Source organism: Canis aureus, chromosome X (genome assembly GCF_053574225.1).
Source record: "Canis aureus isolate CA01 chromosome X, VMU_Caureus_v.1.0, whole genome shotgun sequence".
Taxonomy (NCBI): domain Eukaryota; kingdom Metazoa; phylum Chordata; class Mammalia; order Carnivora; family Canidae; genus Canis; species Canis aureus.
Window position 1 is genome coordinate 32,369,245 of NC_135649.1, and position 25,891 is coordinate 32,395,135.

The following is a 25,891-nucleotide window of genomic DNA, read 5'->3' on the forward strand; positions in this document are numbered from 1 at the left end:
TATGCCCTCACAAAAACTTGTCCGCTGATGTTCACAGTAGCATTGATCATTATATCCAAAAAGTGGGAACAGCCCAAATGTCCATTAACTGATGAATAAACAAAATGTGGGGGCAGCCTGGGTGGATCAGCGGTTTAGCGCCACCTTCAGCTCAGGGCCTGATCCCGGAGCCCCAGGCTCGAGTCCCACATCGGGCTCCCTGCAAGGAGCCTGCTTCTCCCTCTGCCTGTGTCTCAACCTCTCTGTGTCTCATGAATAAATAAATAATAATAAAATCTTAAAAAAATAAGCAAAATGTGGGATAGCCATGAAAAAGAATGAAGTTCCTTTTTATTGATTCATTACTATTTTTTTACCCATTCACACTACAACATGGACAAACCTTGAAAACATTATGCTAAGAAGCCAGACACCAAATGGCACATTCTATATGATTTCATTCGAATGAAATGTCCAGAAGAGGCAACTCCATAGAGATGAAAAGTAGATTATTGATTGCCAGGGGCTGGGAAAAAGTGGGCAGTGACTGTTAACTATATGGGATTTCTTTTGGGGATGATGAAAATGTTCTGGAATTTTTTTTTAAAGATTTTATTTACTTATTCATGAAAGACACAAAGAGAGACACAGGCAGAGGGAGAAGCAGGCTCCATACAGGGAGCCCGACACCGGACTCGATCCCAGAACCCCGGGATCACACCCTGGGCTGAAGGCAGACACTCAACCGCTGAGCCACCAGGGCTGCCCAATGTTCTAGAATTAGATAGTGGTGATGGTCCCACAACTTTGTGAATATACTAAAAACCATGGCATTATACCCTTTTAAGGATGAACTTCATGTTATATGAATTCTACCTCAAGTTTAAAAATACCTCTACTTCATCAGGGACTCATCCAGAATACAGCCATTAAAATCAAAATCATAAAAAAAATAAATAAATAAATAAAAATAAAAATAAAAATAAAAATAAAAATAAAATCAAAATCATATTTAGAGGCACACCTAAAACGTGTATTATGCCTATAACGTGTAAATGCAGTTCTTTGTTCTACCTGGTTTTATGTGTCTGCATATACGTACGTGTACAGAAATACACGTGAATAATTGAAGTAGTACTAAGGGCGTCCCAAGTAAAGCCGTCCCAGCTAACTCAGGCCAAAGCAAAGGAGGTTCTGAGAGGCTGAGGACCCCCCCGCGCATCCCGGCCTAATGGTACTGCCCGGAAGTCCCCCGGACTCCTACTGACACGTGACCAGCGTTGCGGCTGGGAAAGGGCTCGACGCGTGTCTCTGCCGTCATTTCTGCGCGACCACAATTTTTTGGCCTTGAGTTTTTGTGCTTCTCCCCCGAACTATGCCTAAAGTAGTGTCCCGGTCGGTAGTGTGCTCCGACACCAGGGACCGGGAGGAGTATGACGACGGCGAGAAGCCCCTCCACGTCTACTACTGCTTGTGTGGCCAGATGGTCCTGGTGCTGGGTGAGTAGTCGGGAACCCGAGGGCGCCTGCAAGAAGCCAAACTTCGGGGTCTCCAGGGTGGATTTTCTCTGGCTGGGATCTGGGAGGCGCGTCTCTTTAAAGATTGGTGGGCTTTGCCGCTCCGCCGAAATCCTCGCTACACATCCCTGCCCCCACTCCGGGGCAGCTATTCCGTTTTTCTGTTTAACCTTGTGAATGTATCCAGACTTCCCTCAAAACTAAATTCCTTCTGCAGAAAAAATAAACTGTTTATTTTCCTTTCCTCCCATTCCGCCTTCAGAACCTTTGTAACTTTTCTGCTGGATGCTGAGATGCTGTCATAGCTCTTAAACGAGAATAAAACCCTCCCTTGATCCTACATCCTTGTCCAGCTGTTACCCCATTTCATTGCTTCTTTTATAGCAACATTTCTAAAAAGAGTTGCCTGTATTGGCTGTCTCTGCATCCTCACTTCTCATTCCCTGTTTACACTTCAGGCAGGCTTCCCTTCCCCACTCACCATCTAAACCATATTTGTCAAGGTCAGTAACGGAACCTGTTAGTAGTCTCAGTGGTCAATTATCAATGCTCATTTTAGTCCTCTTCTCATTGTCATTTGATAGAGATGATGGTTCCAGCCTTCTTAAAACATTTTTTTTTCATTTGCTTCCAAGACTCCACTCTTGATTTTCCTCCTACTTTGATTTTGCCCCTGGTCACTATCTAGCTCCTTTTCTGACTCTGATTTTTAGGCATTGCAATGTTCTAGGGCTCAGTCCTCTCACCTCTTCGCAGTCCGTACTCCCTAACAAACTCCAGCATCCATGTCTTCACTTGGATGTCTAATGGGTCTCTTAAAGCGATCGTGTTCAAATCGACTTCATGATCTCCTAAGTCCAGTTCTCCACTGTTCCACCCTAGTGCAATCAGTGGTACCACTATTCACCAGGATCTCAGAATCAATCATGACTTCTCTTACCTTACACACATCCAATCCATCAACACATTTTGCCAGTACTTCCTTGAAAATCTATCCAGAATCTGACTACTACTTACCACTTCCATTTCTGCCACTCTACTCTAAGCCACCATTGTCCCTCACCTGGAATTGCCACAGTCTCTTACTCTCCACTCTTTGTCTCTAGTGGTCTGTTTTCCACACCACAACCAGAATCCTGTTCCAAACTGGTGTCTTCCTGTAAAACCAAAGTCCATACCTAGACCCTGCATGATCAGATTCTCAGCTACCTCTCCGACTTCACCTCCTAACACTCTTCTGGCTCACTGCACTCCAGTTACAGTAGCCTTCTTGATTTTTCTTCATTGTGTCAAAATGTTCTACCCTGAGGGCCTTTGGGATTGGTATTTTTTCCTGCCTCGAACCTCTTCCCTTGGTGCTTCCTTATTTCATTCAGGTCCCTGCTGAAATGTCCTTTCCTTAGAAAGCTTTTCCCTGACTATCTAAAATGGCACCCTTGTTACTCTTTGTTCTCTTACCCTGCCGGATTTTTCTTGGTAGCACTTATGACTCTCTGGGATTGCTGTCCATCCTCTTTAATATCCTGCTAATTTTTTTATTAGCACTTATCATTATCCAAGGTCATGTTATATAATTTTTGTTGTTAAATTTTCTGCCTCTTCCACTAGAATGTAAACTTCATCAGGGCAGGGACTTTGCTTTGCCCTTTGCTGAATCCCCAGCACCGTGTTTGAACTGCACCTGGTACACTGCACCTGGTATGGAGAATGCCCTCGCATCTTTGTTGTGTAAATGAGTTCTCTTTTGATTACGTAGAGTTGAACCTGAATTCTTGGTGTTTTTAGTAAGTGTGTGGCAAGGAAGCCTCAATACGCTCATTTCTATTTTTTAAAAAATCTCTTTTTAGAAATTTATTTATTTGACAGAGACTGAGAGAGCACAAGCGGCGGTGGAGGGTGGGGGAGCAGCAGGCAGAGGGAGAGGGAGAAGCTCAGCGGGGAGCCTGATGCCTGGGCTCAATCCCAGGACCCTGGGATCGTAACCTGAGCCGAAGGCAGATGCTTAGCCCACTGAGCCACCCAGGTGTCCGAATTCCCTCATTTCTATATTAGGAATACAAAATGTCTACTGTAGCAGGTCATTGTGAAGATTAATGAACATGCGAACTGCCTGGTGCTCTCTAACTCCCCCTCCTTCTCCTCTATTAATCTCGAATCACTGTGATCACTTCCCTGTAACCCTGTGGGTACTTAATTTGCATTATATCAATTTCCATCTGCTTTTTAAATGCTCCTCATTTATTTCCTGTATGTTTTTATTGTTTTCAGGTTGACACTCTTCGAGCTGGTTGAGGTCATTTGCATACCACATGTAGCACATCACTGACCCTCTCTTTCTCCTTTTCTAAGCACTTAACCACTTTTCCCAATGCTTTCCTCTTAGGGATTTCCGGATGCTTGATTGTCTGGTTCTCAGGCATTAGAACACAAACTAAGCATACCACAATCACAGAAACACTCATAGCAAACTCGCAGTGCTGGAAAGGATTTTTGAGATATTGTCACCTACTTATTATCCTTTAAGGGAAAAAAAAAAAACAAAGGAAGTAATTTGCCAAGGATGGCAAGATGGTCACAGAGCTCCAGATCTTCTGACACCAAGTTATTTTCAGTTGGGGAATTGAATAATAGGCTTCAACAAGCACAGTAATTTTAGTAAAAAGTTACAATGCCGAGGGCCCCACTGAACACTTGCAACTGCCCCAGGGTATTTTTCAGTGGCTCTAGTGACCGAATCTTTCTCCATTTCTTCAGACTGTCAGTTAGAGAAATTGCCCATGAGGCCCCGGGATCGGTCCCGTGTGATTGATGCTGCCAAACATGCCCACAAGTTTTGTAACACAGAAGATGAGGAGACCATGTATCTTCGGAGGTAAGAGGTCGATGCCCTCTGTCTAGGATTTCCTTGATGTGTTTTGGTCAGGTTGTGCAGAATATAAGTACCCTACCTCGTGCTAACCAGGTCTTCCTTATGGGCCCAGCCCTTCGATGTTTGTGTTAGCTCTCTACCTTCTGTTAATGCAGCAGTACCTTTGCTGTGCTCTGTTAAAATGCTGTTGTGATGTGATTCTGTTGCTATTTGAGAGCTGTAATTTGGTGGGGTTTTTTCCCAAGTAGAATGAGTTTATTCAGCCTGTGATCTCTTGGAGCATGCCATGTGCCAGGTACTCAGCTAGAGACTGCCTCTGTGGAGATGAATAAGGTGCTGCCTTTACCATTAAAGAGCCCATGGCTTTGTGGGGGGGACCGGCCACCTGTTGTGATATGATAAAGTGCTGGTGTGGTGAGCAGAAAGCTACAGGAGAACAGGTGGGAGTGGGTCATTCTCCTGAGTGGTGGTCAGGAAAAGCACCAAAAGATGATGGCATTTGAGTTTGGCCTTGAACTAGGATCTCACTAAGCAGATGAAGGGGGCTGAGGAGCATCCCAGATGGAGGGAATATGGAAGCATTGAAAGGAGCATTTATGGTGTGCTTGGGAAATTTGAATGGTCCTTGGTGACTATAGCCTGGGTTACTTTATAGGAAGGGGTTCATGCATCCTGAGACGGGGACAGAGTGAAATGCCAAAGTAGATGAGTTTGGACCTTACCTGCCAGTGAGAGACATCTCTCTCTTTTAAGCAGGGGACTGACATGTCTAGATCTGTTTTAGATTTGGGAGTCCTTGGTTGAGATAAGGAATTGAAACCTGGAAAGGCCTAACATTATGTGGAGCATGGAGCAAGAAGAGAGTGGACTGAAGATATAGTCCTGGGAAACGTTGGCATTTAAAAAGCAGACAGAGTACTTGGAACCTGGCCATGTGGGAAACAGGAAGAGAGAGTATCAGGAAGTGCGTATTTCTGGGGAGAGTGGTCATCAACAGGTGCCTGATGCCACAGAGAAGTCGGTTGTAGGGAATTAAAAAGTCCATACATTCCCTCATGTACATTTCATTTCCTGAGCTCCTTCTCTGTGCCAGGTACTGTCCTAGAAGCCTACGATGTGCCAGTGGATTCGTTTGGTAGGGCCCCTGTAACAAAGTACCACAAACTAGGTGGCTTAAAACAACAGAAATCGTCTCACGTTTCTGGAGGCTAGAAGTCTGAAATGAAGGTGTTGTCAGGCCCATGGTCTCTCTGAAGATTTTAGGGGAGGATCCTTCCTTGACCCTTCCTAGTTCTGGTGGTTGCCAGCAGTCCTTGGCATTTCTTGGCTTTTGTAGATGCAACATTAAGGTCTCTGTATCATTACTTGGCCTTCTCCCTGTTTCTGTTTTTCTTCTTTTCTTTTTATAGGGACACCACTCACAGTGGATTAAGGGCACATTCTGCCTATCTACATGACCTCATCATAACTAATTATATCTGCAACGACCCTCTTTCCAAATAAGGTCACATTCTGAGGTTCCTGGAAGGACATGGCTTTAAGGGATACCATCCAACCCAGTACAACCAGTAAACAAGCAAAGAACCCTGCCTGTATGGAGCTTGTATTCTACTATTGAGCTGGGAAAAGCCACAGGCTGACATGGTACTATGTTAAGAAACCAAACTCTTGTCAACCCATACTAAAGAAAAGAATCAGAAGTACCGCTAGGTGACATTCAATAGCAAATCAGGCCTTGAGCACCATTTTGACAACTAGGCTTCTAGAATTGTGCAGCAGAAGAGAAAGTTGGTTATATACAAGATACAACTTTAGGCTGATAATACAACCAGATCATAAAATTTGATGAAATCTACAAAGGAATATCCTTTGGGATACATGGGGAAACCCTTCATTATGATACATAGGAAGTTTACAAGTAAGATGTTCAATCTAAAACCTGTTGTCTTGTGTTTTTTCTCCCTTCATTAACCCTTACTTAGTTTTCTGATTTTGAAAATTGCGCACTGTCTTTGAGATCACTAAGATATTATGTATTTAATATGTATATCATAATTACATATAGCAATGTGTAACAGTATTAGTATATATTGAATGGATGTATATTATTCACTTAATACAGAAACTGATCTAAGGGCACCTCGGTGGCTTAGTTGGTTGAGCATCTGCCTTCAGCTCTGGTCATGATCTCATGGTCCTCGGATTGAGCCCTGCATCAGGATCCCTGCTCAGGGGGGAGTCTGCTTCTCTGTCCCTCCCCCTGCTTCTGCATGCACACATACTCTCTCTTAAATAAATAAATAAATAAATAAAATGTTTAAAAAAATACAGAAACTGATCTAACAACACAGCCAGGCCACAGGTCCCTGTGGCACTGAAAGGTAGGTGCCCTCACCTCTAAGCCAGAAAACGGAGTGGCCTTAAGCTGAAGTAGGAACCCTGGAATCCAACCAACTTGGTCCTAGAAGTGAGCCAGCTTTGGGACTGAGCCTTAGGTATTGCCCAGGCTTGTGGCCTCTGGCCAAGTGACTCCGTTGGGCCAGAGAGTTTTTTTTTTTTTAAAGACTTATTTATTTATTCATGAGAGACACAGAGAGAGGCAGAGACATAAGCAGAGGGAGAAGCAGGCTCCCCACAGGGAGCCTGATGCGGGACTCAATCCCAGGACCCCGGGATCACAACCTGAGCCAATGGCAGATGCTCAACCACTGAGCCACCCAGGTGCCCCTGGCCGGAGAGTTCTTAGAGTTTACCAACAAGGCAGGGTTAGCTTCCCCTTTAGTTGACATAGTTCCTGCTCTAATCACGAGCAGTCTTTCCAGTGGCCCACTCTAGTGCATTCCCCTGCTGGCCAGGGTGGAATTTCAGCCTGCTCTTCCTCTTTAGCCTGCTGTATTTGAGAGCACTGGTTGCTAAACATGAAGCAGTCTGCCTGCCATATGCCCTGGAGCCAAGGGACGCCTGGGTGGCTTAGTCAGTTGAATGCCCGACTCTTGATCTTGGCGCAGGTCTTGGTCTCAGGGTCATGAGTTCGAGCTCCACGTTGGGCTCCATGCGTGGAACCTACTTAAAAAAAAAAAAAAAAAAAAGAGTACGTATGCCCTGGAACCTATTACTGTCCACCTCCAAGTCTTCCATTCTGAAGTTCCTCTCTTCTTTTTTTTAAAGTTCCTCTCTTTTGACACTCTTGTTCCCCCAGCCCTCTTTCCCATCCACCAGTCCCATGGTTGTAAACCCAGTGCTTTTCTGTCTGTATCTCTGTATCATGCCTCCTTTGATGCTCTCCTTCCTTGATTTCTGTGAAGCTGCTCTTGAGATTCTCCCAATGTTTTGGCTTTCTCAGTCTTCTGGATTCTGTGAGCCCATTAAATGTTGGTATTTCCCAGGGCTTTGACCTTGATTTTATCCCCTCTCTCTTTATACTCTCCTTGGACGTTCTCATGATCTTTCATGGCATCAGTTACACTTATATGCTGATGACTCATAAAATCTAGATCTGCCTACATTTCTCTCCCATACCCAAAACTGTAGATCTGTTTCCTCTGCCTCTTCACCTGATGTTCTATCTCAGATCCAACATGACTAAGGCCAAGCTCATCATTTCTCTAATATGGGAAATACTGCAGTTTAGCTGACCTGGTACCACTGTGACACTCTTCTTTTATACCCACCTATATACTGGTGTCTGCAAAGTTAGGATATATATTCCAGCGCCCCCCCCCCCCCCAAAAAAAAAACCCTTAAGATTCTGAATGTGACTTCACTTTTGCCAAGTAAAAGGGATAGAAGTCAAAGTTGTTAGGTAGGGCTTCTGAGGAAAGGCCTTTTTACTCTTCTATTCTTATTCCTTCCTGCTTTTTGGGAAAATGGACATAATTGGAACACCAGCAGCCATCCTGGAACTAGGAAGGAAAGGCCACAAGAATTGCAGAGCTTTCTCTATCACTGTCATTATTAGGTCCCAGTCACTGCCATAAACCACAATTTTTTTTTTTTTTTTTTTTTTTTAAGAAACAGAGTGTGTCCCAAGGAGGCACCATGCCCATCATGGAGCCCATGTAGGGCTTGATCTCACAACCCTGAGCGCTCCCCCTTCTGGATGTCTTTTATAGGAGAACAAACCATTGTGTTGAAGCCACTGCAGACAGGTCTCTAACTATCAGCCAAACATAGTTCCTTCCTTCTCCTCCTTTTTTTTTTTTAAAAAAAAGATTTATTTGTTCATTCATGATAGACTTAGAAAGAGAGAGAGAGAGAAAGAGAAAGAAAGAGGCAGAGGGAGAAGCAGGCTCCATGCAGGGAACCCAATGTGGGACTCGATCCCGGGACTCCAGGATCGCGCCCCGGGCCAAAGGCAGGCGCCAAACCACTGAGCCACCCAGGGATCCCCCTTCCTTCTCCTCCTGTGATGACACCTCCATTCGTGCAGTGGCCCAAGCTGGAATCTGCAAACCAGTCCTCCTTTTGTCTGGTCCATCCCCAACCCCACCATCCCATGCACACATCCAGTCGCTCACCATGTCCTGTTGACTCTACCTTCTAATCTCTCTTGTGGTTACCTCCTTCTGTTTAGCCCTGCTGCAATGCCATCATTCCAGTACCTACCATCGCTTGCTTGGGCTGTTGAAGTGGCCTCTTACCTGGTCTTTTTGCCTCTCATTTTATTCTCCTCCAGTATGTTGTCTACTGCCTGAGTAGTCTCAAATGCACGTTACATCGGTCTCCTACTGCATATCTTTTAGTGACTCTTCATCACCTACAGCAGTGCTTTCAAACATCTTTAGACAATGAATCCTTTCTTCAAATGAAGTGCTTGTCCAGAAGTATACATAAGCGGAAAGCTGCTGTGTTTGGGGAAGAGTCGAGCCCAACCATTTAAGGACTCCTCCCCTTCCCCTATCCAGTTTCATTTAGGAGTTATGGTGGAGTACATTATTAGAAATAATGGTTAGCAGGGTAAAATGAAAGTCTGAAGGCTCTCTATGATTTCACCTTGGCCTGCCTGTTCATCCTCATCTCCTGGTACTTCTTGATTTTTTTTTCTTTTTATTTTTTAAGTAAGCTCTACGCTCAAAGTGGGGCTTAAAGTCATGACCCTGAGATCAAGAGTCGTTTGCTCTACCAAATGAGCCAGCCAGGTGCCCCTTGATGTGTTTTTTTTTTTTTAAAAAACAACAACATTTATCACCTCATATGGTATCCGTGGGTCAGCAATTCAACAGCAGTTTAGCTGGGCGGTTCCTGTCCCTTCATGAGGCTTGATTAAAAGGTCAACCATGGGTATGGTCATTTTGAAGTCTTGATTAGGGCTGGGGGTTCCACCTCCAAGGTGGAACTTACATGGTTGGCAGCTGAGTGCTAACCTCAGTTCTTCACCACAATGATCTTCCATAGGGCCACTTGAATATCCTTGTGTAGTGGCAGCTAGCCTCCCATAGCATGAGTAATCCAAGAGAGAGCAAGGTGGAAGCCATGATATATTTTGTGACTAAGACTCAGAAGTCATGCACCATCATTTCTGCAGTGTCCTATTGGTATTACAGGTCAGCTCTGTTCGTTTTGGAAGGGGACTATGCAGGGTATCAGTACCAGGGTGCAGGGAATATTGGGGGCCATCTTAGAGACTGCCACAACCAGGAGAATGTTTTGTTTTGGGCCTTCTCTCCCTCACATATTCCTAGAGATTAAGGGTAGGAAAGAAAACCAAGGTCATTTAGTGCAGAGATCTAGCTCATATTAATTACTTCCTTATATCAGTTAAATATCAAGTCTCACTTATATTAGCATCTTGGTATCAAGGTGAACTTTATTTAAAGATTTTATTTATTAGAGACAGAGACACAGAGAGAGAGAGACAGACAGGCAGAGGGAGAAGCAGGCTCCATGCAGGGAGCCCAACGTGGGACTTGATCCTGGGTTTCCAGGATCACGCCCTGGGCTGAAGGTGGCACTAAACTGCTAAGCCACCGGGGCTGCCCAAGATGAACTTTTTGAGAGCAAGAATCCTGCCTTATACTTTCAAAACCCTTCATATATCTTGTTTGATTCTTGGCACATAGTTTGAATAGATACATTTTTGTAAACTTGACAAAATCCCATTTGGAATTGGTATTTGAAAATTAACTCAGTGAGAATTATATAGTCCCCTATATTTGAAATCCTGTGTTTTAAAAGCTCAAGCTTATGAGATTGGCTGACTTCAGGATTCTAGAAGTCTGTTGTATAGTGAATCTCTCTCTTCAGGCTGAGGTTGAATTTAGAGTCCCAGTAGGAACCAGAAGTTACACAGAACCATAAATCGTGCTAGGGCCCTAGTTGCATGATGTTAGTGAGTCACTGCACATTTGACATAAGCGATACTTGTAAGTGGAGGGGCGGAATGTTAAAGATAGTGGAGAGCACAGACTTTGGAGTTCTATTCCAAGCAGCACTACTTTGTGACCTTGAGCAAGTCACTTAACCTTTACGGGTCCCAGTTTCTTTATCCCTCAGCTGGGAAAATAATACCCATGTGTTGTCAAAGAGCAGGTAGGAGTCTCTGCAGTAGTAGAAGGACCATAAATAGTTACAATGACTTTGGAAAGTCCTTTGGCATTATTGTGTAGCTAAAGATGCACACAATCTATTCCTCAGCAATTCTACTCTTCATATACACCTTTGTGAAATGACTCTCAACCCTGGGTGTGTTAGTACCATCTGGGGTAGTTTTTTAAAAGTCCTAATGTCTCAGCTCCACCCTCAGAGATGTAGTATTTTTAGTTGAGGGTAAGTCATATATCATAAAACTTACCATTTTAAAGTGTACAATTCAGTGGTTTTAGTATATTCACAAGGTTGTGCAACTATCATCACCAATTCCAGAGCATTTTCATCACTGCCCTAAAACAGACCTTGTACCTATTAATATTCACTCCCCCATTTCCTCTTCACCCAGTCCCTGGCAACCATTAATCTGTGTGTTTGCCTATTCTAGACACTTGACTAAAAAGGAACCATAAATGTTGTAGCTTTTTGTGTCTAGTATCTTTAACTTAGCATGTTTTCAGGGTTCATCCATGATATACAATGACTCAGTACTTTATTCTTTTTTGTGGCTGAATGACATTCCATTGTATGAACATATCACATGTTTATTCATTCATCAGTTGATGGGCACTGGACTGTTCCCTTTTTTAAATTTTTAGATTTTTTTTTTTTTTTTTTTTACCATTATGGGTAATGTTGCTGTAAGCGTGTACAGGATTTTGTGGGAACATGTTTTTGGTTCTCATGGGTGTATACTTATGAATTACTGGGTCATATGGTAACTCTATGTTTAACCTTTTTAAAAATATTTTATTTATTCACAAGAGAGAGAGAAAGAGAAAGAGAAAGAAAGAAGGGCAGAGACACAGAGGGAGGAGCAGGCTCCATGCAGGGAACCCAACGTGGGATTTGATCCCAGGTCTCGAGGATCACGCCCTGGACTGAAGGCAGCGCTAAACCGCTGAGCCACTAGGGCTGCCCTATGTTTAACCTTTTGAAGAACTTGTATAATATTTTCAAAAGTGATTGCATTCTCATCAGTAATGTATGAGGGTTCCAATTGCTCTACATTCTCACCAATAATTGTTATCTATCTTTTTGATGATAGCTATCTTAGTGTGAAGCTAGGGTACCACAATGAAGTAGTATCTCATTGTGATTTTCTTTTAAAGATTTTATTTATTTATTCATGAGAGACACACAGAGAGAGAGAGACAGAGGCAGAGGGAGAAGCAGGCTCCACACAAGGAACCCAACATGGGACTCGATCCCAGGTCTCCAGGATAAGGCCCTGGGCTAAAGGTGGCACTAAACTGCTGAGCCCTCATTGTGGTTTTGATTTGTATTTTCCTGCTGGCTAATGATGTTAAGCATCTTCTTTTTTTTTTTTTGAGCATCTTCTCATGTACCTTTTGGCCATTTGTATATCTTCCTTAGAAACATGTCTATTTAAATTCTTTGCCCATTTTTTAATTGGCATATTTGTTCTTTTAATTGTTGAGTTGTAGGAATTCTTTACATATTATGGATTCAAACCTGGTATCAGATATATGATTTGCAAATATTTTCTTCCATTCTGTGGAATCCCTTTTCATCGTATTTTGCTAATATTCTTAGAAGCATAAAAGTCTTTATTTATTTATTTTTAAAGATTTATTTATTTATTTATTTATTTATTTATTCATTCATTCATTCATTCATGATAGACACAGAGAGAGAGAGAGGCAGAGACACAGGAGGAGGGAGAAGCAGGCTCCATGCCGGGAGCCCGACGTGGGACTCGATCCCGGGACTCCAGGATTGCGCCCTGGGCCAAAGGCAGGCACCAAACCACTGACCCACCCAGGGATCCCCGCATAAAAGCCCTTAATTTAATCAAGTCCCATTTATTATTTTTTTGTCTTGTGCTTTAGGAGTGTTATCTAAGAAACCATTGCCTAATTCAAAGTCTTGAGGGTATGTGCCTACATTTTCTTGTAGGGGTTTTATAGGGTTTTTTAAAAAGATTTTATTTATTTATTCATTAGAGACAGAGAGAGGCAGAGACACAAGCAGAGAGAGAAGCAGGCTCCTCACAGGGAGCCCGATGTGGGACTCGATCACGCCCTAAGCCAAAGGCAGATGCTCAACCTCCTGAGCCACCCAGGTGTCCCAGGTTTTATATTTTTAATTCTTAGTTTAAGTCTTTCATCCATTTTGAGTTAAACTTTTTTTTTTAAAGATTTTATTTTTTTATTCATGAGAGACACAGAGAGAGGCAGAGACATAGGCAGAAGGAGAAGCAGGCTCCATGCAGGGAGCCTGATGTGGGACTCGATCCCAGGACTCCAGGATCACACCCTGGGCCGAAGGCAGGCACTAAACCACTGAGCCACTCAGGGATCCCCTAGTTAAACTTTTTTTGAGTTAATTTCTTTAGATGATCTAATAAATTCATCTTTGTACATGTGGATATCCAATTTTTCCAGTACCATTTATTGAAAGCCTGTCCTTTCTCCTTTGAATAGTCTTGGTACCCTTGTTAAAAATAAATTAACCATATATGTATGGATTTATTGTAGACTCTCAGTTCCATTCTATTGCTCTATCTTTATGTCAGTACCACCCTGTCTTGATTACTGTGGCTTTTGTGGTTTTGAAATCAGCAAATGTGAGTCCTCAAACTTTGTACTTTTTCAAGATTGTTTTGGCTATTCTGGATTCCCTGCAATTACATGAGAAGTTTAGGATCAGGTTGTCAGTTTCTGAAAAAAAAAAAAAATACAGCTTGAATTTGTAGTGAAACTATAGATTCATTTAGGGAGTATAGCTATCTTAATAATGTTAAATCTTCAATCCACGGACATGAGATATCATTCCATTTACTTGGGTGTTCTTTAATTTCTTTCAGCAATGTTTTATAGTGCACAAATCTTGCACTTATTTTGTTAAATTTTTCCTAAGTATTTTATTCTTTTTGATGTTATTGTAACTGGAATTATTTTCTTAACTTTATTTTTTATTCATTTTTAGTATATAGTACTACCATTAATTTTTATATATATTGATTTTGTAACCTGCAACCTTGCTAAACTTGTTTATTAGTGCTAATTGTATGTATGTTTGTGTGTTCTGTAGGGTTTCTTTTTTTCTTTTATTATTATTTTTTTAGATTTATTTATTTATTTATTCACGAGAGACCCACACACACACACACACAGAGGCAGAGACACAGGCAGAGGGAGAAGCAGGCTCCATGCAGGGAGCCTGATGTGGGACTCGATCCCGGGACTCCAGGATCACGCCCTGGGCCGAAGGCAGACGCTAAACTGCTGAGCCACCACCTAAGGATCCCCAACCTTTGTCTGATTTTCCTATCAAAATAATACTGGCTTTCTACAATGAGCTGGGAAGTGTTTCCTCCTCTTTTGAAAAGTTTGTGAAGCGTTGATATTAATTCTTTTAGTAGATTTCACCAGTGAAGCCACTTGTCCTGGGCTTTCCTTTGTGCAGTTTTTTGATTACTAATTAAATCTCTTTACATGGGATAGTCTGTTCAGATTTTCTGTTCCTTTTCCAGTGACTTTTGGTAGTTTGGGTTATTCTATTGTTCCAGGAGTTTGTCCATTTCATCTAGCTTACCTAATTTGTTGCCGTACTGTCATTCGTAGTATAATCTTACACATCTTTTTATGTCTGTCAGACCAGTAATACTCTCTTGAGTTTTTAAAGTCCTAATAACATTAGACTATTTGTAACTCCCTAAATATGCTGTGATATTTTGGCTTTGCACATAGTAGTCCCACTGCTTGAAATATTAGTTTCTATCAGGACTGTTGGCTTTCTTTCTTTCTCTCTTTTTTTTTTTAAGATTTTATCCATTTGAGAGAGAGCACACACACAAGCAGGGGAAAGGGGTAGAGGGAGAGGGAGAAGTAGGCTCCCCGGTGAGCAGGGAGCCAGATGCTTGATCCCAGGACCCTGGGATCATGACCTAAGCTGAAGGCAGATGCTGAACTGACTGAGCCACCCACTGCCCAGGACTGTTGACTTTCAGTCACCTCCTCATGAAGCCTTCCATGACTGCTTCACATAGGCTTGGTGCTTCCACCTCTGTGTTCCCATTACACAGTATACATTTTTCTATTTAAGAACTTACCTCCAGGGATGCCTGGGTGGCTCAGTGGTTGAGCATCTGCCTTTGACTCAGGTCATGATCCCGGGGTCCTGGGACTGAGTCCCACATCGGACTCCCTGCATGGAGCCTGCTTCTCCCTCTGCCTGTGTCTCTGCCTCTCTCTCTGTATCTCTCATGAATAGTCTTTATTTATTTATTTTTTATTTTTAAAATTTTTTTTATAAATAAAGTCTTCTAAAAAAAAGAACTTAACCTCCATTTAATTTTCCTCACTAAACTGAATTCTTTAAACCAATGTTTATTGCATGTCTGTTTTCTTTCTAGTACTTTGCTCTGGGGATAGAGTAGTTAGACAGGCATGATCTCTGCTAATCTCTGATCCCATGGACCTTACAGTCCAATGGGATAACAGAAAAATAAAGTAATTATGATTATGGGAAGTCCTGTGAGTGAAACAAAGGGCTCATACAGAGAATCTCATGAAAACCTCTTTGAAAAGTTGGTTAGAGAAGGTCTCTATGACTAGGTGGTATTCGAACTGAGACCCCAAAAATGAGAATCGGAAAGAAGTGAGAAGAGCATTCCAGGAAGAGAGAAAAGAGTATATGTGAAAGGTCAGAGGTAGGAAACCACTTGTTTGTTCAAAGAACAGAAGCCTGGTGTGGCTTGTTCATAGGAAGGTAAAGAGGGCATCTGTGAGATAAAACGGGGAAGGGGGACCAGTTACATGCTCAGTTGGTGCCTGGTAGGCCATGGTAAGGAGTCTGGATTTTATTCTAGGTGTCTTAGGAAGCCACTCTTGCATATGTTTAAAGAATGGTTTGGAGTGAAACAGTAGTGGAGGCAGATTCTAGAATAGCAGTTAAAGTTTGTATGTTAGCTATGAATTTAGAATAGGGAAGGCCTAAATGAATATCACACACATGCTCGCATGCACTTACTATTGATTTGACTGCACAAAATTCTAAAATTTCCACATGGTGGGGGCTAGTCAAAGACAAATGTCAAACTGAGGAAGAAATATTTGTATGGCCCGTCAATATTTGAAAGTCTCCTTAATTAAAGTAAAAAGGCAACTCAAAATGCGAAAGATAGAAACTGACAGTTCACCCCCAAAAAGAAAACACAAATGCCTATAAAACATGAAAAGATGCCTAACTTCACTTCTTAAAATAAGAAATGCAAATATGAGAGCATAGTTTTCACGTGCCAGATTGGCAGTCATGCATTTTAATAACATACTGTGTTGGTGAGACTGGAGAAAAACAGGAACTCTCACATTGGTGGTGGGAATGTAAATCGGTTCAGCTTCCCTAGAGAGTCATTTGGCAGTATTTATCAGAATTTAAAGTGGATACACTTCTAGGAATTTATCCAACAGGTAAAAAGACATTTCAGTTCATCCACACAAAGGAATACAATGCAGCCCTTATGAAGAATGAGGCACCTCCTGTGTCAATTGGTAAGGAAGAGTTGCATAAATATTTTCTAACCAGGACACATTTTTAAGTAAATAAAGAAGTAGAGAACAATAAGTCAATCGGAGGAGGACAAACATATGGTCTCATTCATTTGGGGAATATAAAAAATAGTGAAAGGGAATAAAGGGGAAAGGAGAAAAAATGAGTGGGAAATATATCAGAAAGGGAGACAGAACATGAGAGACTCCTAACTCTGGGAAACGAACTAGGGGTGGTGGAAGGGGAGGTGGGCGTGGGGTGGGGGTGACTGGGTGACGGGCACTGAGGGGGGCACTTGATGGGATGAGCACTGGGTGTTTTTCTATATGTTGGCAAGTTGAACACCAATAAAAAATAAATTTATAAAAAAAATAAAGCTTAAAAAAAGTAGAGAACAATATAAGGTATGCAACATTTGTCTAAAAAGGAAAAGAAATAAAGTATATTTTCTTTATATATCAATAAGGATTCTTTGCTTGTATCATCAACTGTCTCTGGGAGGAACAGAAGAAACCAGAAAGAATATTTGCCTCCAGGGAAGAGAGGCACCCACCCCTGGGTGGGTGAAGGGTGGGTGGGGAGGGTATTTACTTTTCTTTGTACTCTTTTTTTATGTACTATGTATAGATTTTATTTTTTAAAATTTTTAAAAGATTTTATTTATTCATGAGAGGCACAGAGAGAGAGGCAGAGACCTAGACAGAGGGAGAAACAGGCTCCATGCAGGGAGCCCAATGTGGGACTTGATCCTGGGACCCCAGGATCACACCCTGGACCAAAGGCAGACGCCTAACTGCTGAGCCACCCAGGTGTCCCTATACATTTTACCTATTAAAAAATTGAAACAAATAAGGGGAGGGGAAGTGAGACCAGTCTGGAAGCTGTGACAGTCGTCCAAGGAAGAACTACTGGTGGCCTGGGCGATAATAGTGGCTGGAAGGGAAGCAAAGCAGACAGGTTTGAGATCTTTTTGGAGATAAAAATCCACAGGATTTGCTGATGGACTGGGTGTGGGAAATGAGGGAAAGAGAATAATCAAAGATGAGTCCAGGTTTCTGTTAAGCATCTGGGTGGGTGGAAGAGTTGCTTATGAAGGCAGCCTTAAGGGCTCTTAAGCTTGCCGGCCTCAGCTTGAATTCAACCTATTCTGACCTGGGACAAATCATGTGATTGGTTTGTACTTAGGGAGCCTTCATCTATAAAATGGGAGTGGTAATAGGACTACCTCACAGGGTTGATATAGGACTTAACTGACTTGATATATATATACTTGGGCACAGCTTCTGGCACATAGTAAAAGCTCTATACGTGGTTGCTAGTATTATTATTGTTGTTATTCTTATCACCATGACCCTGCCCGCTGCTATGACTATAGCTCCTGCTCCTCCCCTCCTGTGTCAGGATGATGCTTGACCCATATTAGGGGCTCAGGAAATGCGTGGGAGGCAGGAATGTTTTAAAATTAATAACAGGTTTAACTAACTAACTGGTTGATCTAGGAAATGCAAACTTTTGAAAGGCCCTTTTAGCATATGAAGAAATGAGGTAGTGAGGATAGGTAGGTTATGAGATTTGTTCATATCTGTTTTTTTTATTCCATTTTCTGTACAGGCCTGAAGGGATTGAACGACAGTACAGGAAGAAGTGTGCAAAGTAAGTGTTTAACAGCGTGGTGGTTTCCAAGCATAAGAAAGTAGAGACAGTAATGTGTTTGGAAAAGAATTATGTGGATACAATCCTCTGTTGTATCTTTATCCTTATAATCTCAACTGCCTTTGAACTTCAACTTCACAAATACCAATATGCTCCTTGGACAGACTAGTCAAAATCACATCTCTGACCAGCTGGTCACAGAATTTTTTTTTAACATAGTGTCATTTTTAAAATGGAGATATAATTTATATATAAAATTTGCCCTTCTTTTTTTAAAGATTTTATTTATTTATTTATTCATAAGAGACACAAGGGGAGAGAGAGAGAGAGAGAGAGAGAGAGAGAGAGAGAGGCAGAGACATAGGTAGAGGGAGAAGCAGGCTCTGTGCAGGGAGCCCGATGCAGGACTTGACCCCGGGTCCCCAGGATCACGCCCTGGGCCAAAGGCAGGTGCTCAACCACTGAGCCACCCAGGCGAGCCACCCTTCTTTTTTTTTTTTTTTTCTTAAATAATCTCTATGCCCAGTGTAGGGCTTGAACTCACAACCCCAAGACCCAGTGTCATATGCTATACCGACGGAGTCAGCCAGGTGCCCCCAAAATTTGCCCTTCTTAAGCATACAATCTGATAAGTTTTGACAGAAGTATGCAGTCCTGTAACACTACCACTGCCACCACCTGTCCTACAGGACGTTTCCAGTCCCCTATATGCCCTTTGCTTGCAGTCAGTCCCCTTCTTTCCCCCTCTCTGGCAGCCACTGATCTGCCTTCTACAACTATGATTTTGCCTTTTCTAAGAATGTTTCCTGAATTCTGCAACATGTGTTCTATTACATACAATATGTATCTTTTACATTGCTGTTTTTCACTCAGCATAATGCTTCTGGGTTTCATCCAAGTTGTTATATTTTTTAAAAAGATTTTATTTATTTGAGAGAGAGAATGCACGGTAGGGAGGAGGAGAGAAGGAGAGAAGCAGATTCTCTGCTGAGCAAGGAGCCTGAGCTAGGCTCCGTCCTAGGACCCTGAGATCATGGCCTGAGCTGAAGGCAGATGCTTAACTACTTGAGCCACTGAGGCGCCCCCAAGTTGTTATGTTTATTAATAGTTTGTTCTTCTTTATAGCTGAGTAGTATTCTATGGTGCCAGTTTCACTTTTCACCCATAGAAGAGCATTTGAGTTGTTAACGGTTTGGACTATTCTAAATAAAGCTGCTATGAACATTCCAGTTTAAATCTTGGTGGGGATATGCATTTTCTCTTGGGGTGGAATTGCTGGGTCATATGGTGAATGGAACATAGTGTAATGTAATCCAGATTTATTTATAAAGCCTATTATAGGACCACAGACCCAAGAACTTTAGAGACTCTTCTTTAAAGCTATATATACATTTTGAGCTTTAGGCTATTAATAGTGAGAATACTAAAACCACAGTAAGTTTAATCTTGTTGATGGAACGATAGTTACATCTTGGCTTACAGAAGGCTCAGGCTAGGAGAATCAAGGCCTGGAAATGGCTAAGAAGGCCTTTTAGTTCCCAGCCACACTAGAGAAACTTATTACTTAGTTTTATGTCTTTTTTTTTAAAGATTTTGTTTATTAAGTAATGTCTGCACCCAACATGGGGCTCGAGCCCACAACTCTAAGATCAAGAGTCACTCCACCCACTGAACCATCCAGGCACCTCACCCCCCCCCCCTCCATTTTATCATGTCTAATGAGTCTACCTCATGTACCTGACAAAGTATAATAAAACTGACCAACCAAAGAAAGTATGACGGTAACAATTACTCCACAGATTAGTTTGCTGACCACTGCAGTGGGGCCTTTACACTCCCTCTTGACACTAAAAACCCAAACAAAACTAGACAAAACCTTTACACCAGTTACTTCTTGGAAGAATGGCAGCAGTTTTTTTTCCCTAAAGATATATCTACTTATTAGAGCAAGAGAGAGGAGCCCAAGCAGACTCCTTGTTGAGTGTGGAGCCTGACATGGAGCCCGATCCCATGACCCTGAGATCATAACCTGAGCCAAGGATTGGATGTACCACCCAGGCACTCCAGCAGTTTTTTAAATATATATTTTTAGAAGCTTATATTATTCTAAAATATTTTTTAAGTAATCTCTCCACCCAACATGGGGCTCGAACTCACAACCCCACAATCCAGAGTCACATGCTGTCCCAACCAGACCATCCAGGTGCCCCAGAATGGCAGCAGTTTTAACTTGAAAGCAATCAGTAGCAGGAACTAGCATTTCCCAAGCTTGTCTAATGATAAGAATCACTTGAGATGCTAAGGAAAATGACGGATTCCCAGGCCTCAGCTCCCAGATTTGCTGAATCAGGATCTTCTGAGGGAGGGACCTGAGAATCTGAGCAGCAATTTTAACAAATTCTTACTTGTTAAAGTGATTCCTCAGTGATTCTTATGAAGTAGATGCACTTTGTGAATCCATGTTTTGGAGATTTGTATTCTGAACTTCCCAGAGATTCACACTCTGCTCTTTGCAGGTGTGGACTGCCACTCTTCTATCAGTCCCAGCCGAAGAATGCCCCCGTGACCTTCATTGTGGATGGAGCAGTGGTCAAGTTTGGCCAGGGTTTTGGCAAAACGAATATCTATACTCAGAAACAAGAGCCTCCTAAGAAGGTAATTATTGAAGGAGACTGGTTAATATAGCCACAAATCTACAGATTGCCCTACATTTTTAAATAAGATTATAATGAGAAAGTGCCCTTTATGGATGAATTCTTAATTAAGAGAATGACATTTTTATGTGTAAGCAGATGTTCAGTGTAACATCCATTATGTGTTCTTTTCTCTTTCTTATAGCTGTCCCATGAGTAACATTAGAAATTGTATGGTTTTGATTCACATTGGTTTTCTTTGAAATGTCTTGTTTTTTCAGTGTGGACAGTTAAGACGAAAGAATCAGGCTCATTTTTAAGTATACTCTTAAAAGCCTTGATGGCAAATGTTAAAAAATATAATCCAAATAGGAAAAAAAAAAACCCATTGGCCTTTTTAGATAGACCAGTCTGTCCCAGAGAGGTGTGTCACCACCCCCAACCTCCTCCCACTGTAGTCAGGCATGTGCATGTGTGTTGCCATGCACACACTACATGCATGCATGTGTGCACGGCTCACAGAGCCTCTTGCAGAGAGTGAGACTGATTCTTCCTCCTGTGACTCCAGGTGATGATGACCAAACGGACGAAAGACATGGGCAAGTTCAGCTCCGTCACGGTGTCTACCATTGATGAGGAAGAAGAGGAAATTGAGGCTGTGAGTGCTTCTGTTCTCAAGGAAGCTGGGTTGGGGGGAGGACCTGGAAGGGAAGGGGATTCTAAAGCCAGCCCATTCAAGTGGCAAAATAATTAGAAACTTTGCTCATAGGCCTCACTCAGCTGGGAAGAGACTAGAGGACACCGGGCCAGGTCCTGTTTCCCTAGATCTCAAGGACATCTGTAAAATGCCAACCAGGGAGTTGGACTAGTATTTTCATACTGTGTTCTGAGATGCTTTCAGAGGGCAAATCTCTCATCCCTCTTCAGTTTGAAACCTATCGGACTCAGCAGTTTCAGGTCCCTTCCAGTCCAGCTTGAGTGGTTTACGAGGCTCTCCTCAGCAGTGGTAGCAATTACCTTTATGGTACTTAAGTATAATGAGGTTTACAGAGAGATGTTATCTGTTCTTTTTCAAATGCTTTTGGCTGAAACCTGAGCTCTCTTGGATTATTGAAAAGCTGAAGAGTTTAAAGGGAACAGAGTCCATTTCAGTAAAAATTTTGAGACCCGAGTAGTATAAATGGCTACTTGCAGTCTCTGTTACTCATCAGTACTGTCAGCTCAGGGGTGCTTCTTTCCCCCCCCCAGAGAGAAGTTGCCGACTCGTATGCACAGAATGCCAAGGTGATTGAAAAACAGCTGGAGCGCAAAGGCATGAGCAAAAGGCGGCTGCAAGAGCTGGTGAGTGGCGTGGGGGCAGCATGGATGTCTTAGCCTGAAAGGCCCTCCAACAGCCAGGCAAATCCTGGAGGAAGTCTATCGGGGGTTACTGGTGTAGTTGGCTGCCACCTGGACTCCAACTGTTGGTGTACCCCGCTCTAGTGAGCACAGGGTTCAGGCCCTAAGTTACAATACTCGTTAGCTAGCCCTGACCAGAATGATACTTTAATCTGCTGCCTGTGGTCCAAGGTCAGGAGTTCAAGATCGGGCTTCATGACACTCTTCCGATGTGAGGGCATACAGTAGTGCTACATTGGCATTACCAGGACAGGGCCTTCATTGCTGTTTAAAGCCCAGGTACCACCCCAAGTTTCTGTGCCGTTCACAGGCTCATCATAGAGCATGCGCACTTATGTTTGATGGTGCCTGCAAGTTGTGTTTTCTTGATGATGATGTGCTTATAATATTTCTTTAAAATCAGACATCACTGCATTGGTGCCTTAAGGGTGGACCAGTTCATTCTAGAATGACTGTGGAGGATTTTTTGGTGACAGTGGTGGTGGGCCTTGGGAGCTACATTACCTTGCCATGGTGGTCTAGAGCAGCGCTTATCAGATTTTCTGAGATGAAGGACCAGGGCTTTCCTCTTTTTAAAAATTTTCAATCTGTCAAGAATAGATCTGTCATTTATAAAGTGCAGTAAAAAGGAATTTGCCTCAATTACTCCAATTATTTTATTTTATTATTGCTCTGTCAAATTACTATAGAAGTTTCTAAGTGCTGACTCTCAATTTTACATATCTTGCATGAGCCAGTAACAAACAGTTCAGGGACTGTACAACCTGAAGTAACACTGTTCTAGAACCGTGTTTCTCTTCCTGTTCATCCAGGAATGGGATACTGGTATACCACAATACTGATTTCCTCAGCCCGTTGAGGGACCTGGGGTATGTAGGGGCCCCACACTGATCACCTTTGACCACAGCCTTTCGTACTTACTCCATCTCCCCATGCATACCCCATCATTTTCGGTGTGGACTATTATATCAGGTTGGAAAGCAGTTGCTAGAGATTCATAATGATTTGACAACCACCGTTCCAAGTTTCTGTACTAAATGCACCCAAAGGATGGTGTTTGGGCAGTTAGAATAAGGAAGGAAAGTAAGAATTTTGTGTCACCTACCGGGGCATATATTTGTCTTCCTTTCCAGGCTGAACTAGAAGCCAAGAAAGCAAAAATGAAGGGGACCTTGATTGACAACCAGTTCAAGTGAATCAGGACCTTTCTCTCAACCCCAACCGGTGGCAAGCATTTAGATAAGGAGGAAAAAGAACTTTGTCTCGACTCCATGGACTGGTGCCCACCTTTTTGCCCCAGCAGAAGGCTTTACATTGCTTCCCATTGATTCCTCCTACCTTCGGTGAGGTCTTTGAGTCTATCTGACCTGCTTTCTAGAGATGGGTTTTCTAAATCTTTCTGTATATAGGTCTTCTGTACTATTTTTTATCTGTTTCATGCAAACTTCTTCAGCTATGTAGAAACTCTATGAATACATCAGTGCTGGAGTGTCTCTAGTTTCTTTTTTTTTTTTTTTTTAAATTTTTTTTTTTTTTTTTTTTTTTTTATTTATTTATGATAGTCACAGAGAGAGAGAGAGAGGCAGAGACACAGGCAGAGGGAGAAGCAGGCTCCATGCACCGGGAACCCGACGTGGGATTCGATCCCGGGTCTCCAGGATCGCGCCCTGGGCCAAAGGCAGGCGCCAAACCGCTGCGCCACCCAGGGATCCCGTGTCTCTAGTTTCTAAAGTAGCCATTCTCCTTCCTTCTTCACAGTTAATATAATGTTTAAAGATGTTTTAAAAAAGCATTATGATGTGCCACAGAGAAAAGTATCATGGATTATATTTAAAGTTGCAGCAATTCTGATTCTTTTAAGTGACTCTATTATTAGACTGGCAGGAATTGGCTATGGTTTGAATCTCTCTGCTGTCAGAAAAAAAATCTACAAAAAGCCAGAATCTACATAAAGCTTCCTTCACTTCATGTTCAGAGAAACTTCCCTGGTAACAAATTACAGAAATGATCCCTGAAAGCATAGCCTTGCTTCCTCTATTTCAAGTGTTAAAGCAATAGGTGACTTACTCCTTATCAGACTTCGTACTTAAGGAACAGCCCAATTGGAATGAGGGGTGGGGGAGAGCAGCTCAGATCGTAAATGAAAACGGGGTCTCAGTAAGCCACCGAAGTAAGTACCATCTCAGTGAGCAGCTCAGAAGAGTACTGCTTCCGTACATGGGTATAGGAGAGAGACAGTAAGAACCGATACTGAGAGTATCTACTGGCTGTCTGGTATTTCACATTTGCTATTTGTAGAGGAGTGTTGTATATTTAAATATTTAGAGATGCCTGGGTGGCTCAGTCGGATAAGCATCTGCCTTTAGCTCAGGTCATGATCCTGAGGAGTGAGCCCCAAGTTGGGCTCTCTGCTCAGCAGGGAGCCTGCTTCTACCTCTTCCTTGGCCCCGCCCCACCGCTCATGTTCTCTCTCTCTCAAATAAATACAATCTTTTAAAAATAAAAAATTTAACATCATGCTGTTTCAGAGACAGCAATATGTAGTGTTACATACATGTTTTTATCTGTTCACTTTATTGCAAGCTGCTGCAGCTGGAAGAGGATTTTAACCTCCTTGTATTCTCCACAATGGGTTGCACTTAGCAGTCGCCCAGGACCTATATGTGAGGTGCTGTTGGGAAATAATTGGGCATTTTTCTTTGTTTTTTTTTTCCTCATTTAGCGTAGGGGAGTAGATGTGAGCTAGCGAGAACTGGGAGAAAGAAGGGCGGCAGGGATCCTGGGAAATCCTGGGTGGGGCTGTGTTACCATCTTCCCAAGTTATTCCCCTGCATCCAGTGAGGTCTTTGCAACCGAGTCTTCCTCTCCATCTCATTTCCTATCCTCATTCTGAAAGATACTTTGACATTATATGGAGAGCCAACCATAATCTCCTTACAATTCCTTAACCTCACCCCTAAACAGTGACCTTTACCTTCACACCACTTTAGTCACAAACTCCTGTGACTACAGCCTGGCTGCCATGCCCAGAGTCTCTGAAATCCAAAATTCTAGAAATCCAGAATTCTATTTTGTCATCACAACCTCCTAACATTGCTATTATCATGCTCATAGTTCACTAAACCTGTTTTGTTTGTTTTTAGATTTGAAGGGTGATAATTTTATTAGTACTTATAATAAAAAATAGTAGTAGTTTACTGATGATAATAATACTTTCTAGTGGGTATTTACTATGTGTCACATGCTATGGAAAGTGCTTTATGGGTATTATCTTAAACAAGATGACAGTACTATGAGACAGATATAACTGTTCTCATTTTCATTTTATAAATGAGTATCTGAGGCTCTAAGAGTGTAAATTTCCCAAGATCCCATAGCCAGGAAGTGATCAAGCCAGAAATCTGACTATAGAACTAGGCTAAATTGCTACTCTTATGGGATTTTTTTTAAAGATTTTATTTATTTATTCATCAGAGACACAGAGAGAGAGAGAGAGGCAGAGACACGGGCAGAGGGAGAAGCAGGCCCCATGCAGGGAGCCCAACGTGGGACTCGAGCCTGGGTCTCCAGGATCACACCCTGGGCTGAAGGCGGCACTAAACTACTGAGCCACCCGGGCTGCCGTCTTACGGGATTTTTTTTTAAATCTATTATTGAGAGTGGATAGCAATTTCATTTTGAGAAACCAAGTAAAATGCGATATAAAGACACATAGAAAAAAAAATAAATAAAGACACATA

The 25,891-nt window shown here is 42.3% G+C and overlaps 1 protein-coding gene across 1 annotated transcript; it reads left to right on the forward strand.

The window, feature by feature from the left end:
• Positions 1-1,245: 1,245 nt before the first annotated feature.
• Positions 1,246-23,648, forward strand: STEEP1 (STING1 ER exit protein 1). The gene is made up of 7 exons (XM_077889202.1): positions 1,246-1,478; positions 4,251-4,368; positions 18,079-18,120; positions 20,637-20,775; positions 21,322-21,411; positions 22,002-22,094; positions 23,285-23,648. The coding sequence occupies exons 1-7, from the start codon at positions 1,355-1,357 to the stop codon at positions 23,345-23,347; spliced, it is 669 nt and encodes a 222-aa protein (XP_077745328.1). The 5' UTR covers positions 1,246-1,354; the 3' UTR covers positions 23,348-23,648.
• The last annotated feature ends 2,243 nt before the right edge of the window (positions 23,649-25,891 follow it).